The following is a 17,277-nucleotide window of genomic DNA, read 5'->3' as shown; positions in this document are numbered from 1 at the left end:
ACTTTCCTATATCATTTTGATTTGGGATGTTACTTGTAAATCATATTTAGCTGGATTTTTAAAAAGATGGATTTGAGAATTTCGGTCTTTCAATAGGGGAAGTTTATATCATTTACAACATTTATTATGAAAGGTGATCTGACTGATTACATGAATAGCTCCTGTCACTCCTCTGCTCAAAACCCTGCAATAGTTGCCATTTTGTTCAGCAGGAAAGTCAAAGTCCTTACTACCACATATTAGGTCCCACAAGACCTGCTTCCTCTTCTAACCCCACCTCCCTAACCTCCCTTTCTCCACCCTAGTCACACCTTCTCCTTGTTGCTACTTGAAAACATGAAGAACGCCTGCCTTAGAACCTCTCTTTTTCAGCCTGGAAAGCTCTTCACTCAGATATTCATGGACAATCTTCTCAGTTCCTTCAAGTCTCTGCTCAAATGCAAGCACCATAATGAGGCCCACCCTGACTCCATACTCAATAATGCAATCCCTGCTCCTCCAAATCCTAGGTCTCCCAGTCTTCCTTATCTTGTTCTACTTTTTTCTAAAATATTTACTTTTTCACACACTTTTAAATTTACTGTCTCTGCTGCAAGAAAGTAAACTCCACAAGAGTATAATTTTTGTCTGTTTTGTTTACTAATACACCTTCAAATGTCTAAAACAGTGCCTGGTACATAGCAGGTACTCAATAAACGTTTATTGACCTTAAAATTAATTTTTAAATGCTTTTATCGTACCATTTTTAAGATTTTATGATTCTTGAGACTAGAGAGCACCACTTATGTTTCTATTACCTTCCAACAGAACTTCATATAGTAGTTGTGAATCTTAGCTTGCCTTTTTTTTTTTTCTTTTTTTTAAATATTGCTGTACCTGTTCTGGACTGATTAACGCACTTACATGGGCAAGGTCATGGGCACAGGCTTCTACTTCAGAGTCATACTGCCAGTTTCTGGTCTTAATCTAATCTAGTCAAGTACCCTAAAATATGTATAGGTGGTTACTAAAGTAGATAGCACACTCGATATGGATGGCTGAGAGTGGATAAATTACTACCTTTTCAAAGTCAATTGAAGGTGTGTTAATCAATACGTAACAGGACTTTTAAGGCTGCTTGAGCTCAGCTAGATATAATGAGTTGGGGGGCACTGTGGACAGGAAGACTACAGATGGCAAAAGCAAGAAAGTGAGAGGAATCTCTCATCTAGAAGTGGTTTAGATTGATGACTCCTTCAAGCCTTCCTAACCCTCCTGTCGGGGCAGCAAGGGGGCAAGGAAAGCAGCTGCCACAACTACTATGTGCCTCGAGACACTCATTGCATCAAGATTAAGAGCCCTTCTCACTCCCAATTCCACAGCTTCCTCCTAGGCAAGGCTAGCCATTAGATAGAGTAGGTGTGACAACGCAAACTAAGGAATACTGGCTTTTTCATACTAACAGCCATGTGAGCAGGAGACACTACAAGCTGTCAATCCATAAGAAGTCCCCTGGCTCAGAGGCCTAGTATAATTTCTTCAAATGATAATCCAAGTACAGCCCTTCAGGATTTCATCCTTTGTCCACTTTGCTAAGCCTCCCTGGGCTTCTTGTTTTGTCCCTAATTAATACTGTTTATTTAAGTTGCATATGGATTTGTCACCATATTATTAACATAGAAGGCAGTTTGTAACCAGAGCAATAGGGAGTGATACCTACTCTAGTTCCCTCTCAGCAGGGCCCCTACTCAGATTGGTATCTCCAACTGTGCTCTTGGCTCATCTCCTCCTCATGGTTAAAAAACGTAAACACTGGACAGTCTCCTACTCATTATCTTGTATGAGTCTTCCGATATGTTTCCTGAATCTAAAGACGTAATGCATTCTGTGCTCTACTAACTAAACCATATCTAGTTCCCACCACCAATATAATACATTCAATTTCTGATAAATTCTACCTGAAAGTTTGCAAATTAGGCCATATTGGGGATAGACTAAAAGTAGGTTAAGTAGCTGGAGAACTATGGAGGAAAAGGAGAAGGAAAAATTAAAAAGCAAATTTGAGGTTTGCAGCTAAGGTAAATAGATGCAGAATGATAACATTAACAAAAGTAAGAAAGCTAGATTACAGGATGATTTTGATAGTTATATGATTAATTCAGCTTAGACACGTTGAGTCTGAAATGGTGGGAAAGTCACTTTGGTTTCCCTTCTTCCATTCCCTCAATATCACACAAGATGGTTGGAGTAGCATACATGTAAAGTCTATCCCAGTAGAAAATTCCATGATTCGAATCCTTTAAGCTGTTTATTGCAACAAATGCACACAGCTGGATGGCTACCTCACTGATACTCCAGCCATGTCCCCAAATGATGTTCTGTACCTAATCCAGAGGCCCATAACAATTGAGGAAACTCTGAGTAAAACATTTATACTCTCAAACTCTCACGAAGTAAGTAGAAATCTAGGCTGGAAAAGAACAAATGTCTTAAGGTACTAACAGATAAGATGAATTAATAACATTTTAATCATAGTCCTTCTGTTCCAGGTCACACAATGGTTTATTTCCTTCTATATGTCCATCAAACTTGGTCTCACCCTCCATTCCTTCTGCATCTGTTCAGGTCCTCATCATCCTATTATTAAATAGCTTCCTAACTGGTCTTCCTGCTATAAATGTCTCCCCGTTCCAGCTCATTCCCTACCATACTACCATAAATATTTAAACAAAACAAAACCTAATGTGGTGATGTTATTTCATGTTCAAAAACCTCCTTTGGCTCACCACAGCCAATAGGATTGTATGAAAACTCTTCAGCATGGCATATAGCTCTTTGTTCTCTGGTGGTGGGCCCACTTTTGGATCCTAATCTTCCTTTTCCCTTATTTCTTAAGCTCTGGCTATATCAAACCTCTTGGCCTTCTCCAAATACTTAAGACTCTTTCAAGCCCTGAAGGTCTTTGTGCATACAGTATTTTTCAGCAAGAAATGCCTTCTACTTTTTCTACGCCTCTTCCTCATTCAAACTGTGGTTCAAGTATTGCCTCTTCTCTGAAGCCTTCACTCTCATAAGCTTTTATATTGTTCTATTATAGCCCTTAAGATTTACATTGTAATGATTTGTCTATTTCTTTCCCACACTTTTAAAAGATTAGCCCTTGAAGATGGATGACGTGCTCATCTTTATGCCTTATTGTGTAGCATAGTATTTGACAAACAGTAGGTACTGAATAAAGATCTAAACTATTCTGCCTGGAGCGAAAGATACTCCAGAACTCCCTATGTCATCTTGTAGTGCTCTTATCACCTCTCACAAACAACACCTCACAACTATTTCCCAAGCCTCACTCTTCTCTGAATTCCTGCTGCACCCCAGTCAGTCACTACCACACAAACCATGTAACTTTAGATGGCTTGTCTCTCTAAATACAGGGCAAGCACCTCACGGATAATTAAAATAAGCTAAGTAACATAATAGTATTAATTTTCTAATAGGTCATAACATATTGTGATCATATTGGAGATATCATCTGATCCTCTGGGTAAATTCACATACCTGGAATGTCCAAGTTCTGCCTTTATGTACGTGAATTCAGAGTTTATTACTTGAAACGTACCCCTTTACAGGGAAAAACAAAAATGTAAATTGTTGCCTTTTGAAGAAACTCTCAACTTACCTGGGATTCATGATAAGACGTCGGAAAAAGTAAGTCCAGGTGATATAATCCATTGCATCTTGCTTAGATGTTATTGTGCCACCAGCAATCTCAGCATTTAAATGGTCAGAGAGCACTTCTAATAAGCTATATAGTGAATGAGATATGAAAACCATATATGAACATTAAATGAAACACAAATTTGTCACTTACCCGAACCCCAGATTTTATGTTCTGAGAAACAAACCAAATGTGTATTTTCATTCCGAATTATTCTGGTGGGAATTTTGTTTCAATATCTTTTCACTGTGAGGCTATAAATCACTTGGTGTCATGAACTCAAGAAACTATCTTATTAACCTGCACATACATATCTATGTTCCTTTTCTCTTTAAGAAGTATGTTAGTTTTTACTTGAAGATGAATAAAATGTGGGCTAATCAGAGGGGATTTAATAAAAATACAGTAAAACAAATTTTTTATGTTAATACTGGTAATAATTTGTTAACAACCACTAACATTTACATATGATAGGTACTCAATAGATGGTACTTATTGCTATCAATCATTTTGGGGAAATGAATTGATGGATGAAAAATAAGCACAGGCTGACAGGAAGGGAGATGTAACTTTCAAGAGGAAAGGATGAGACCCAAGGGTAGGGTTAAGAGCAGGCAACAGAAGAGAGAATCTCAAAGAGTACAGAAGAGCATATTGGAGTAAGTATGGAATAAGTACTGAAGCAGATGAAAGGAGAATGGCAAGGAAAGATGATAGATAGGGTAGAGTAATGAGCAAAGTTATTCAAAAAGGTATTCCCCTCATTCACTCAGTAAATATTAAGTGCCTAGTACAGACAAGACATAGTTGTACTGCTGCAAGTATTAAGAATAGTTTTTTCAAAGGGTATTTTAAGGACATGAGAAAATGGTCATAATATGTTGAATAAAAAAAAAAGTGTCATGCTATTTTCAATTCATTGGTGGCAGATAATATACTGGTCAATTTGGCAATACCTATTTGAACAATCACTATGACCCAGCAATTTCAATTTTTCATTGTCAACTGCTAGAGAAACATTCACAAGTGAGCACAGGGAAGCTAAATACTTCACTCCAGCATTGTATATGAGAGGAAGAAAACTGGAAACTCTCTAAATGCCCATTAAGGAGAAAAGAATATATAAACTATAGAAAACTCTGTAATAGGCAAATATTAACAATTATATCCAGGTGTAAAGTTACAGTTTAAAAATTTTATCTTTTTACTGAAGTATATAGAGAGAAAATTATATAAACTATACAAATACAAAACTCCCTTTCCACAACATGAACATACCTGTGAACTAACACTAAGATCAAGATATAAAGCACTACCAGTATCTCAGAAGCCCTCCTTTTGCTCTTTTCCAGTTACTACCCTTGCTGAAAAAGATATTCTGATTTTTATTTCTCTTTCTTCCCTTATTGCAGTGCCTTGGGCATCTAGCACAATATTTACTAGAAGTAAAGGGAAAGCTTTCAATAATTTCACCACTAACTATGATTTTTGCAGATTTTTTATGGATAATCAGATTAAGGACATTCTCTTCTATTACTGGGTTGCTAAGAGTTTTTATTATGAATGGAGGCAGAATTTTATCAAATGCCTTTTTCTACATCTGTGAGATGATCACATGATTGTCTCATTGCTTTAGCTGTTAATGTGGTGAATTACACTGATTTATTTTCAAATAACAAATCACCTTTACATTTATGGAATCAACTTCACTTGGTTCTAATGCATTATTTTTTTATACATTGCTGGGTTTGAATCACTGTTTTGTTAGTTTGGTATCATGTTTGGTTTAGTTTGGTTTTGTTTATTAATTTCTACATCAATTTTCATGAATGCCACTGGCTTGTTACTTTCCTTTCTCATAAATTTCTTATCAGGTTTTGGTACAAGGTTATTCTGGTCTCATAGAAGAAGTCGGCAATTATTCCTGTTTCTTTTCCTATTAGGAAGAGCTATAAAAATGATGCTATTTCTTCTTTAAATTTAGGAAGAATAAACTGGTGAAGCATCTGGCCAGGAGATTTCTTTGTGGAAACGTTTTAAATTTCAGATCCAATTGTTTTGATAGATAAGGAACTATTCAGAGTTTCTGTTTCTTTTAAAACTTTGAGCAAATTTTGTTTCTTTTTCAGGGGTTTTACTATTTGATCTAACTTTTAAAAATTATATGCATAAATTTGTTCATAATATCATCTCTTAGTATCTTTTTAATGTTTTTAGGGTCTTCTTGTTCCTGATAATTCTGAAACAGGCCATCAGTCTAAATTATCCATTACAAGTCTCTTCATTTTAATTAACCACACTCCAAAAACTCAAACCAAAACAATAATTTATTAAGTGCTTTCTATGTGATAGACACTGTTCCAAGCATTTTACATTTAATCATTTCAAGCACCTTGTGAGATAGGTAGCATTGCTCTCATTCCCATTTAAAGGTAGGTGTGCTAAGGCAGTGAGGAGTTAAATAACTTGCTCAAGGTTATGTAGCTAATAAGTACTGGAGCTCAGATTTGAAGCCAGGCAGAATGGCTACAAAGATAGTGTGACTGAACACTACTACATTGCTTCTTTAAATAAGCCTTTTTAGAATGAAAATTATAATTCAATGTTGTCATAGTGATAATTAAACTCAATTTCACTTCAAATAATTCTTTTGAACTAGAAGTTTTGCTAAGTTTTAATCTAATAAAATGTAACAAGAAAAATATCAACTTGCTATAAAACGTCTCTATTTAAATTAGTTTAAAGCAAAATCTACCTTGATTCCACTGGGAAAGGTTCATAAAGAAATTTTTTGTAAAAATCTTTCTTTATGTCATGAACTAGAATTACAGCTTTGCCTTGGTCATCAAACTGAGGTCTCCCAGCACGTCCCATCATCTGGAGTACGTCTAAAAAATAGAGAACAAGAGGTCTTCTGCAATGTGGTACATAGCACAAGATGTATTTATTAATTCTGGCATGTGTCTTCAAAACAACAAAATAAAGAAAAGAGAAATTTTAAGACTATGTATGCTATCTTTTGTATCTACTTTTCAGTTCCTTAGATCAATACTATTCACCCAGAAAATTTATAATAAAATAAGCATTTCGCTATAATGAAAAACTGAGTCTGCAAAAGGGCCTGCCTCTCTTACTGTTTGTAAGAGACTCAAAAAGTTCCTTTAGTTAAATGCTTATATTACTATTTTAATTAAAAAATAAAATAAAATGAAACATATATAGGAAAATCTCATTGACAGAGTCATTTGATTATTTTTACCCATGAATAATGGGCCCATTTTGGCCTCCCCCTTCCCTCCTAGTATAAAATGCCTTCCTTCTATACTGAAAGAATCGCTGAGATAATGAACTATTTAGAAATGGTATGGTTTTGACATGTATTCATTGAGTGGAAAAAAATGAGTATATTTCTCTCTTTAGAACCCAGTGAATATGCCTTCATCAAGGTTTAAAATATATTTTAATGGACAGTTCAAGCACAAATTTGTAGCAACAAGTACTCTGGTTCTGGAAGTCTCATTTAAATATGATTTCTAGTGAAATACATTTAAAATTAACATTGGTAATATTTAATCATAATTTATTAAATCACTAAAGCTACTAACCAAAACTTTTATCTATTTACGAATCTGAAATCATCAGTTGAGCTCTTGATATTTTTTTAAAAAACTGGATAAGTAAAAGTGAGTAAAACAGTTCAATATTTTGTATAATATTTGCGTTGGTAAAAGAAAATTTACAATTTGTTCACTGCATGTTTAAATGTAGCCAAATTTTAAAATTTAATTTATTCAGTTTATTAAGATTAAAACAGAAGGTTAATACAGCTCTGTAAAATTTTAAAAATTACCTGTAATTGGAAAATCCACATAACGTCTTGTTTTTCCATCATAATATTCTGTTCCCTTAATAATTACTAAATGAGCTGGAAAGTTTACACCCCAGGCCAATGTGCTTGTAGCAATAAGAACCTAAAAGGTAAAAGATAATTATTTTATATCTAACCAAACTATAACTTTGAAGTTACATTTAAATATCTGCTAATGGAAAAACAACAACAACAACAACAACAAAACCTGAACTTTGCAGTTCACAAATAGTTCTTCCACCGTTTTTCTATCCCTCTCATGTAGTCCAGCATGATGCATTCCTATTCCAAAAGCAAGTGTCAGTTTCAGGTTGGAATCTCTTATTGTTCCAATGATGTCCTCCATCTGCAAATAAAAACACAATCACAAGTTGTAGGTAACATTAGCTTTAAGATTTTCATATTCAGACTGTATTTTATTATTTTTTGCTTCTTATGACACTATATGGGAGTAAAAATATATTCTCCATCTACATGAATTAATTTAAGAGACTATCTACTTGGTGAGAATCTATATTCTAAATGAACTTATGTTTAACTGTTATTCATTTTACTTTTATGCATCAAGGAAAAATCTGCATGTCAATGGAATAGTCCCTTAATGAGTAACAACTACCAACAACTATTCATGGATGCAAAGTTGCCTAAAATGTACACAGTGTTTTGGTTTATCTCTTGCTATAAAATGACTTTTATCTTTCTAACTCAGTGCAGACAAAGCATAAAGAAAATAAATCAGCCATCATCCCACCAGACAGACAGTAATCTGCTCAAATTTAATTCTTTTACTGAACTTAGTGACTTTTACCGAGTCATGTTTCTTCATCCGGGAATTAGAAATAATAATAGCAGCTATCTTACCTACTCATTTAATGTTTCCTAAAACCCTATAATAGTATGTATTATTATTAGCCTTATTTGTAAATTTACTAATGGTAAGCGATTATAAATGTATTAAGAATACTTACACTTATTGAGAAATTGACCATTATTTAAAAAATCAAATTGGTGTATTTTTGTTTTAATTCTCATTTCTTTGACCACAAGTGTAAACACTTTTCATATTTACTGACTGTTTTCTTCTGAAAATTACCTTTTTATTTTTAAATGGGTGCGATAGCCCTTTATTGGTTTGTGACAGGTCTTTTTATATTCTATTGTCTGTCATATGCTACAACGCTTTTATCAAGTTTTTTATTTGCACTTTAGCAATACTGATTAAAAGAATTTACGTCACTTATTTTAAATGCTAATTTTACTATAGGTAGAATTCTTATAGATTCCCGTTTTTGCATCTTAAAACAATTTTATTTCTAGCCTCAGCCTAGCTCATTATATTGTCATTTGTCCTTAGAGCAAAGGATGACATAGGGTACAGCATAGGGAAGGAGTTCTTTCTGAGCAACTGCATAAGGATGCAAAGATCAAGTGACTTGGGAATACATGATCATTTAAAAGAAGCTCTATAGCTTCACCACCATATTCCAGCAGTAAACAATAATGGAGGAGGAACCTGGAAATAGGTACATGTAAACTTATTGTATGCCTAAAGCCTGAGGTAAAACCATGAAAAACTGTCCATCTTGAGACCTCATTTTTTTAATTTGTCTACTATTACCATGTTTAATGCACATAGGTAGAATTGCAATTCATTTACTCTTCTGGCTGTGTATAAACCAATAAATAGCTCACTAAATCCTCAGCTAAAGAAATTTAAGCTGGCTGCTGCTTAATGAAATAAGGCCCAAATATATACATATAATGAAGTATTCCAGCTGTTTTCCTTCTTATTCACTTTATTTTGAATGGACGTAAAAACTTTCCAAGATTTTTTTTTTTATGTGACAGGAAGATGCCACTAATAATCCATAAAATAGGAAGATGAAGTTTGGGTTTATAAATAATTATTAATGTATAAAATCACTGCACTGACTATGTGATGCTTAAATGGCATACAAATCAGAAATGTTACTTACTATCTTTCACTGAACTGAATGCAAAGTATTAATCAGTTCATTTGTTTCATTTTCACAGTATGGTCACCTGATATTCCTGCATTATTTACCTTATAAATTGTTAAGTAGAAATACCAAGATGTATTAAGATAAATCCACTGTTCCTTTAAAATTAATGCAGAATTAATAAGCTGACTACAAATGGATGCTATAAAGAAAGGTCCTTTTCTTGTCTCATAAATTATCTGTTAGCCATTATTAAGTGATAGCTTGTTACCCATTTTTTGTTCAATAGTTCACAGCATAAAATATCCTCAATTTACACTATCAAGAATTAATGCACTGACATTCCTTCTCTGGTAATCAGTTTCAGGGATTTTTTTTTTTTCATTTTTTGGTAACTTGAATAATAGTGTAATTTTACAACTTGTATAATTTGTGGTACCCCATGGCAGTCACATGAGAGTCTTATGACAAGAAGTCTGGTGAGGCATTAATATCTTGTCATTTAGCATCAAGGAAGGCTAGTTGTTTCTCACTGATCTTCACCCATCACTCCAATTTCACATAAATCAATGCATTAAAGAAAACTAGTTGCCTACCTGAACTGGCAAAGACCTAAAATTTTCATGAGGGTATTTACACAAAAACAACTTCATTTATTACATAGTTTCTATGGATGAATTATTTATCATTTGAACATCATAAAAAAGCAAAATATACAGTTAATGTTACTCAACCATTAAGCATAAAATACTATTTGGACAGCCTGATTAAATTTTAAAGTATAAATTTTGGATTAAAATATATACACCTTTATTACTGACATTAACATCAAAATAACTTTCATCTTATTTTCAAAAATACAAACAAAATTTTTCAGGAACTTAAGATAATGAAAGCTTAAAACATGACAGTTAATCGCATTTTTTGGACATTTATTATGTGTCAGGCATCGTGCTTAGCACTTTACAAAGAAGATCACATTTAATCCTTTATATAAACCCATATAGTTCTAATACAGTACTCAATTCATTTTCACAATACAGTATTTTTCAAATTAAAAGACTCAGTGCCTTTAAATACTATAGGATAGCCTCTCTCAATCCTGGGTCCATGAGGGAGGGAATTAAGTCCTAAAAAAATTACATGAGGAACCATTTTCTCAATTCTCCCAAGGATAGCTTACTAGATTCCAGATGCATCAGAGACAAGTTCATTCATTACATACAATAGATGACTTAGGGCCTTAAGGATTAATTTTTGTTAAGAAGGGCTGCTTTAGAGTTTTAAAAAGAATAACCATGATGATTAATACATTTTGATAGAGGAAGTTTTAATTATACTGTTCATTTCTGTTCAACTAACATGTTGCAATATATAGGTATTTTTCCAATAACCAACCCTTGAAAATATGTTGGATACCCGATAAACAAAAAAATTATTCAATATTGTTAATAAAAGAAAAATTGATCTATGTTCCTCCAAGTAGTGTTGTTTTTTTTTTTAAAGAGTGGTGGGGGAGGAGGCACATATGCAAACTGTTGAACCATTTACTTGAACTTAATAGAATTTTAAAAAAATTGTATTATATTCAAAATGCTTTTGTAGAAAGACAGGATTCCATTTAAGTAGATACATTACTCTGTGCCTGAAATACATTCCAGTCAGAATATATTTCAGTGAGTTGTTGACAATGCTGGCTCCAAAAGAAAGGAGGAGACCAGATTGGACAAGAATGAACTAACAGACTGTGCAGCTCAATTCTGTCCCTTTGAGTGTGATATATTGTTTCAAGATGCTAAAAACTCATACTTTCTCAAAGCATATCTGTTGTACTGTTTTTCCCATTTTCACAAAATCCTCATTATCAGAACTCTGTACTCTTTTCAAAGCATGTTAGACTCAGACCATATGCCACTGAATAATGCTTATCGATTTTTTAAAATATTCAATGAAAGAAAGAAGAACCACACAAAAGAATCATGAAAGTTATGAAGACTTTTGTTTTGCAAAAATAATTAAATATATGTCACATCTGGTGCAGATGTTAAGTGGAGTTAAAAAATTCCCTTATAATTACCAAATGTTAATATCTTATAATACACTTCTTTATGATAAACCCCATAGAATTAAGGGAGAAAAAACTAAAGATGCAAGAAACACTTTAGAGCATTCTATTGATCCATTAACAGACAATAAATCAAGAAATAAAATAAATTCACCAAAGATAATCAGTAGGTTAGTTTCCAAACTTTCCCAATACTCTCCGTAACCTGTACTTTTGGCTGCCCACTCTGAAGCCTCCAAACAACCACAACCATACCTCAAAATGATTCATGATATTGTTAATATGTAAATATATTTATGTGATTAAATATACAATTAACTGTGAATTAAATATATAAATAAAATATAAACAATTACACGTAAATCTTAGTAGTCTGCCAACACAATACTATTTTCGATGTTTGCTTTTTAGATTGCCCTGATTTTTAACACAATAATATCAAAACTGGATTGTAGGGTGAGATATTAATGATTTTTCTTTATTCATGTTTCTACTTTTATTCACTACACTATTGGTAGGAAATTCTACTGTAAGTAGTTCATATACAGTTTTGAGCATACATTTTATGCTTATTTCTTCTGTAGAGTTCAGATATCAATACAGCTTAGAGAGCATTTCAATTTTTTGAAATGCAGAAAAAGCTAATGAAAGGGACATTACAGAATTAACATACTTTTAAATGAACAAAAACAACTATATTAACATCAAGTAAATTTGTGAAGGATCAAATTTCTAAAAGAAAGATCAAACTTTACTAAACAGCTTTCAGTGAAGTATTTAAGTACTAGTCAATGTTGCTGTACTGCAATAGTAGTAAAAGTTAACATTTATTGAACATTTAATATGTTCAGAGCACTGTTCTAAATTCCTTATATGTATTAATTCATTCAATACTCACAACAGTTCTGTGATGATGGGATTATTATTGCCTTCTTTTATGGATGCAGGAAAGAGGCTCAGAGGCTAAACAGCCCACCAAGCACATACATAGCTTGCAAAGGTTAATCATGACTGAATCCAGGAAGCCTGGCTTCAGCCCACACTTTCAAGCATCATGCTGCTCTCTAATCACCATATGAATGACAGGGATACGCAAATAACTACTTAATGTAAAGATATTGTTCAAGAAAACAGGTAAGATTTGAAATTATGAGTAATGTATTAGACTTACAAACAGAGAACCATAATGCAGATGATTTGCAAATCTAATTTTTATTATTTAGTATTTCTACTTCTATGCCTAAAAATGAAAAATATCTAAAATTATCTTCTTTTTTAAACTGAAATATCACCACTTTAAACTTGCTCATGACTGAGAACGGCAAAGATCTTGTTTGGTTGCTCATGCTTGATAATTTAGCTACTGACTTTCTTCTATCCTTACTGCACCTGTCTATGTCAAGTATCTTCCACCCCCACTATGACTTTTTTATTTTCTTTACTCACTATATTATTGTTTTAGTTTCCATGGCTGCTCAAGCAAATACCACACAATGCGTTGGCTTAAACAAAGGGAATTTATTAGCTTACAGTTTGGAAACTAAGAAAAGTCCAAATCAAGACATCATCAAGGCAATGTTTTCTGAAACTGGCATTCTGGGGCTGGCTGCAAGTGATCCTCGGTCCTGGGCTCCGGTTACATGGCAACATACATGGCAGCCTCTCCTGCCCTCTCCCTTCTCTTCTGTGTTCTGCTGACCTTCTCATGGCTTTCTCTCTCTAAATTTCACTTTGTTTACAAAGGACTCCAGTAATAGGATTAGGACACATCCTGATTGAGGGGGCCACACCTCATATAAAGTAACCTCATCAAAAAGTCCTACTTACAATGGGTTCACACCTGCAGCAATAGATTAAGTTTAAGAACATGTTTTCTGGGAGTACACAGCTCCAAACCACCACAATTACCAATGGTTTCCTTTACTTTGTGGCAGAGTCAGCCATCCTGGTTTTGAGTCCTTAGGTTGCCACTTACTAGCTTTGTGCTATTTGGGCAGTTGGCTTAATTCTTCTAAACTTCAGTTTTGCATCTGTAGAAGGGGGATACCAAAAACTACCCTCACAAAGTCCACGATTAAATGTAGTAAGTATAATAAGAGCTTTGTGTCTTTCTTCAATAGGACAAGTATGATACCAACTAAGGAAAAATAAAATAGAACAGCCTCCTACCTTATAGCTCAAGAATATTACTTGTCTACTCTCAATTACACAAATATTTCACGAAGATGCAACTGAGTTCAAGTGTCCAATGATCAGCAAATCTGTAGACAATGTCTGATTTGACACTTAATGTACTCAGCCCAATAGTTTTTTTTACTGGTTGGTCCTTAAGAAGTTGGAAGCCTGATCAAGATAGAAAGCATTTGGGTTGGGAGTTCTGATAGCCATTTTAGGTTGGTAAAAAAAAAACAAGTCCTTCGAATTAAAATGATGTGTTTATCCTTGCGTTAAATTCAATTTAATTTCTCATTTTTCAACAATCTCAATGTCTATCTTCAAAGCCTAGTGTGGGGGCCCTCCCCTCCACAGTGATTTCAAGTAGCCACCTACTTGACTGGGGACAGACTTTAAAAGTCATCAGATCTCCCCAGGGGAGGAAAAAAATGTATTGTTAACAAAGCATTGAAACTCCCCTCCCCTGATCACTGTTGATAACAATCTCTACACCCTTGTGTCTACACTCTCCTTGTCCTAACCCTTATAAACCAATCCCTGGCACCTCCTGCTTTCTGCGTAGCGCTAACTTCCATCTTTCCTGGCCCACCGTCGCCATGGAACAAACCATCTCCTATAAGTAAGTCCTATTAAATTCACGTCTAACTCCGTGCCTGGCATGTTTTTGGTCCTAGAGTTAAGCTGGGTTGCGACAACTAGTATAAGCTTCTTACTGAAAGGAAAAGGTTATATATATATACATATAAAACCTCATTTATATTCATTATATATAATGAATTCTATGTATCTATAAAATGAGTAGGCAAATGAATCACAGATCACTACAGAGATATGTCATTAGTAGAACCATACTATATCTGAACTTGTGATGATTTAGAGTAAAGCTAGACTATTCGTTCATCTATGTAAATCTATTAGGGCTTTATTTTTTAATGAGGTTGGATGAGTTGTATTTAGCTTAAAATAATAAACTTCTAAAACATCTAAAAACATCCTTTAATAGTTAAGCATGTGAAAATTCTACTAATTTTATTTTTCCTCAAAGTGCTCCTCCTGTGCACCTATGCTACAGTTTTTCATGAATTCACTTTGAAGCACTGTGTAAAATTATAATTAACATATTTATTTAAGGTTCTGTGTAATTTAGATGAGCCTTCCAGTCAATTAATTTGAATTAACATGATTTGAAAATACTCTTGTTCCATCGAACTCTTATTATCTTCCATACTGCTTTGATTTTCATGTCACCTCCATCTGAATTCCTTTTATAACTTGCTCTAGTCATGAAGCTATTCCCTTTTCTTCTTCAGATCCTCTCCCCGCCCCCATCTACCTCTGGAAGTACGGCAGACTCTAGAACACAACTAAAATATTTTTTCTAGGCTCTTTAGGGCAAAAGGCCTTGCAGAATTTTATCTAATTAATTCCCACTTATAAGTGCAAAAGTAAATAGCTCTCTTTGATATAGTTAGCTACTTGGATCTTATTTAACAGTGTGGAAGAAGAAAGGGGTAGCTCTGCAGCTAACTGGCAAAATACTTAGAGTTGAGGGGCAGAATGTTGTAAGACTAAAGTCCAATCTTCAGCCAAGTTTCTGCTTTCCCACTGTGGATATGGCATCTCCTCCAAGGTGTGATGATGAAATAGGGGCAGTATTTTCAGCGTTTACCCAGTTAACCCACTCAAAAGAAAGAGCTTTCAATCTGCCCTTTTATATTTTAGTGCTGACAACTATCCAGATCCCAGCTTAGCACCTTTCACCCTTGCATGTGGGACCACACAGCAGACGATCTGGTAGAAGCTGACAGACCACACTTGCTAAATGCTAAATTATAATGTAGATTAAATTATTTAGCAGAGCTTCTAGAAAGAGTTGTTTATTTTATTTGTTTCTATTTCCTCAGTTCCCCTCTCCTCTCATTATTTTTCAACCTATTCCAAACTGGCTCCGTTCACAATGTGTCACTGAAACTACCTGCCAAGTTTGTTCAGGAGCCCCACATGATAAATCCCATGGATGTTTCTCTGCTCTCATCCCACTCAACCTCCCATTAGCATCTGATGTAGTCAAACACCCCTTCCTTCATGAAACTTTCTTCTATGGTGTTTTAGGACACTCTCACCTCACTGGCAACATTTTCTCAGTGCTCTTTGCCAACTCCTCTTTTTCTACCTGAACTCACAATGTGCCAGGTCTGCCCTGATACTCCACACTGTCTGCCTGAGGGTCTCATGTGCTTACTTGGGATTAAGGTTGTCTCTCTGCTAATGCTTTCAAGTTCGTATGTTCATCTCATACCCTCTCTGGGTTTTTGAGATGTTCTACATCCAATTTCCATGAAATTTCCACTTGAAATATTGGACATACAAACATGCCCAAAAAATAACTTTTTTTTTTTTTTTTAAAGCTCTAAGCTGTCTCTTCCTTCCCTTCCATCCTCTATGCTCAGCCTTTTCCATTTCAAAAAATGGCAGCATTATTTATCCAGATCTTTTGCATTGATAACTGAGGAGTTACTCTTCATTCTTTCCTTTTTTTCTCAGTCTCATTCCTCATCTATCAGAAAGCCCTGTTGATTCTTCCAAAACATATCTTTCCATTTTCATTGTCACCACTGTCAGGCTACCACCATAATTAATTTCACTTTTGCCTCCACTTCAATCCATTTTTCACTAAGGAGCAAAAGTGATCTTAAAATATAAATTGGCATATGTAATTTGTCTCACTGTGGTGGTTTAAAGCTGTATGTACACCAGAAAAACATACTCTTAAACTTAATCCATTCCTTTGCGTATAGACTCATTGTAAGTAGGATCTTTTGAAGAGGTTACTTCAGTTAAGACATGACCAAGGGTGGGTCTTCATCCTCTTACTGGAGTCATTTATAAGAGAATGAAATTCAGACAAAGACAGAGAAAGCCAGGGATACAAGAAGCTGACAGCAACGAAATCCAGAAGACAAGGGAGAGACCAGATGATGCTGCCATGTGCCTTGCAATGTGGCAAGGAAGCCAGGATCACTGGCAGCTGGTCTTCAGGAAGAAAGACTGGCCTTGCTGATGCCTTGATTTGGACAATTTCTTGGCCTCAAACTGTAAGTTAATAAATTCTCATTGTTTAAGCCAACCCATTTCATGGTATCTGCTTTAAGCAGCCTAGGAAACTAAAACACTAGCTTAAAACCTTCCAATGCCCTGGGATACACTTCCTTAAATACCTACTTGATCTACTTCCTTGCTTCCTTCAGGTTCAAAGGTTACCTCATCAAAGAGCCCTTGCTGTCTCTCCCTATATTAATGTGCAATATTCCACTACCACCCTCAGCCCTCCCTTTTCCTTTTACCCTGCTTATTCCCACCACCATCCCCCCATAGGAAATATAGGAGAGAGTGATATATGAATGAATTTTGGAACTTTTCTGTTTTTGGATAGCCAGTATCTAAATATCTCCTACTATACCATAAGCCAAAGAGGGGAAGACATTCCCCTTTTCTGCTCCCTGCTAGAGAC

At 34.6% G+C, this 17,277-nt stretch overlaps 1 protein-coding gene across 2 annotated transcripts in view; it reads right to left on the bottom strand.

Moving 5' to 3' along the window:
* ASCC3 (activating signal cointegrator 1 complex subunit 3) overlaps positions 1-17,277 on the bottom strand; it is a 415,044-nt gene that overhangs the window by 84,796 nt on the left and 312,971 nt on the right. For both annotated transcript variants that reach the window (XM_037842528.1, XM_037842527.1), the window contains exons 31-34: positions 7,774-7,911; positions 7,548-7,668; positions 6,453-6,585; positions 3,659-3,784 (exon numbers count right to left, since the gene is read on the bottom strand). In XM_037842528.1, coding sequence (XP_037698456.1) covers positions 3,659-3,784; positions 6,453-6,585; positions 7,548-7,668; positions 7,774-7,911 — 518 coding nt within the window. The remainder of the gene's footprint in view (positions 1-3,658; positions 3,785-6,452; positions 6,586-7,547; positions 7,669-7,773; positions 7,912-17,277) is intronic.

This window comes from Choloepus didactylus, chromosome 7 (genome assembly GCF_015220235.1).
Source record: "Choloepus didactylus isolate mChoDid1 chromosome 7, mChoDid1.pri, whole genome shotgun sequence".
Lineage (NCBI taxonomy): Eukaryota > Metazoa > Chordata > Mammalia > Pilosa > Megalonychidae > Choloepus > Choloepus didactylus.
The sequence above is the reverse complement of the archived record's forward strand: the minus strand, read 5'-3'. Positions and strand labels throughout refer to the sequence as shown.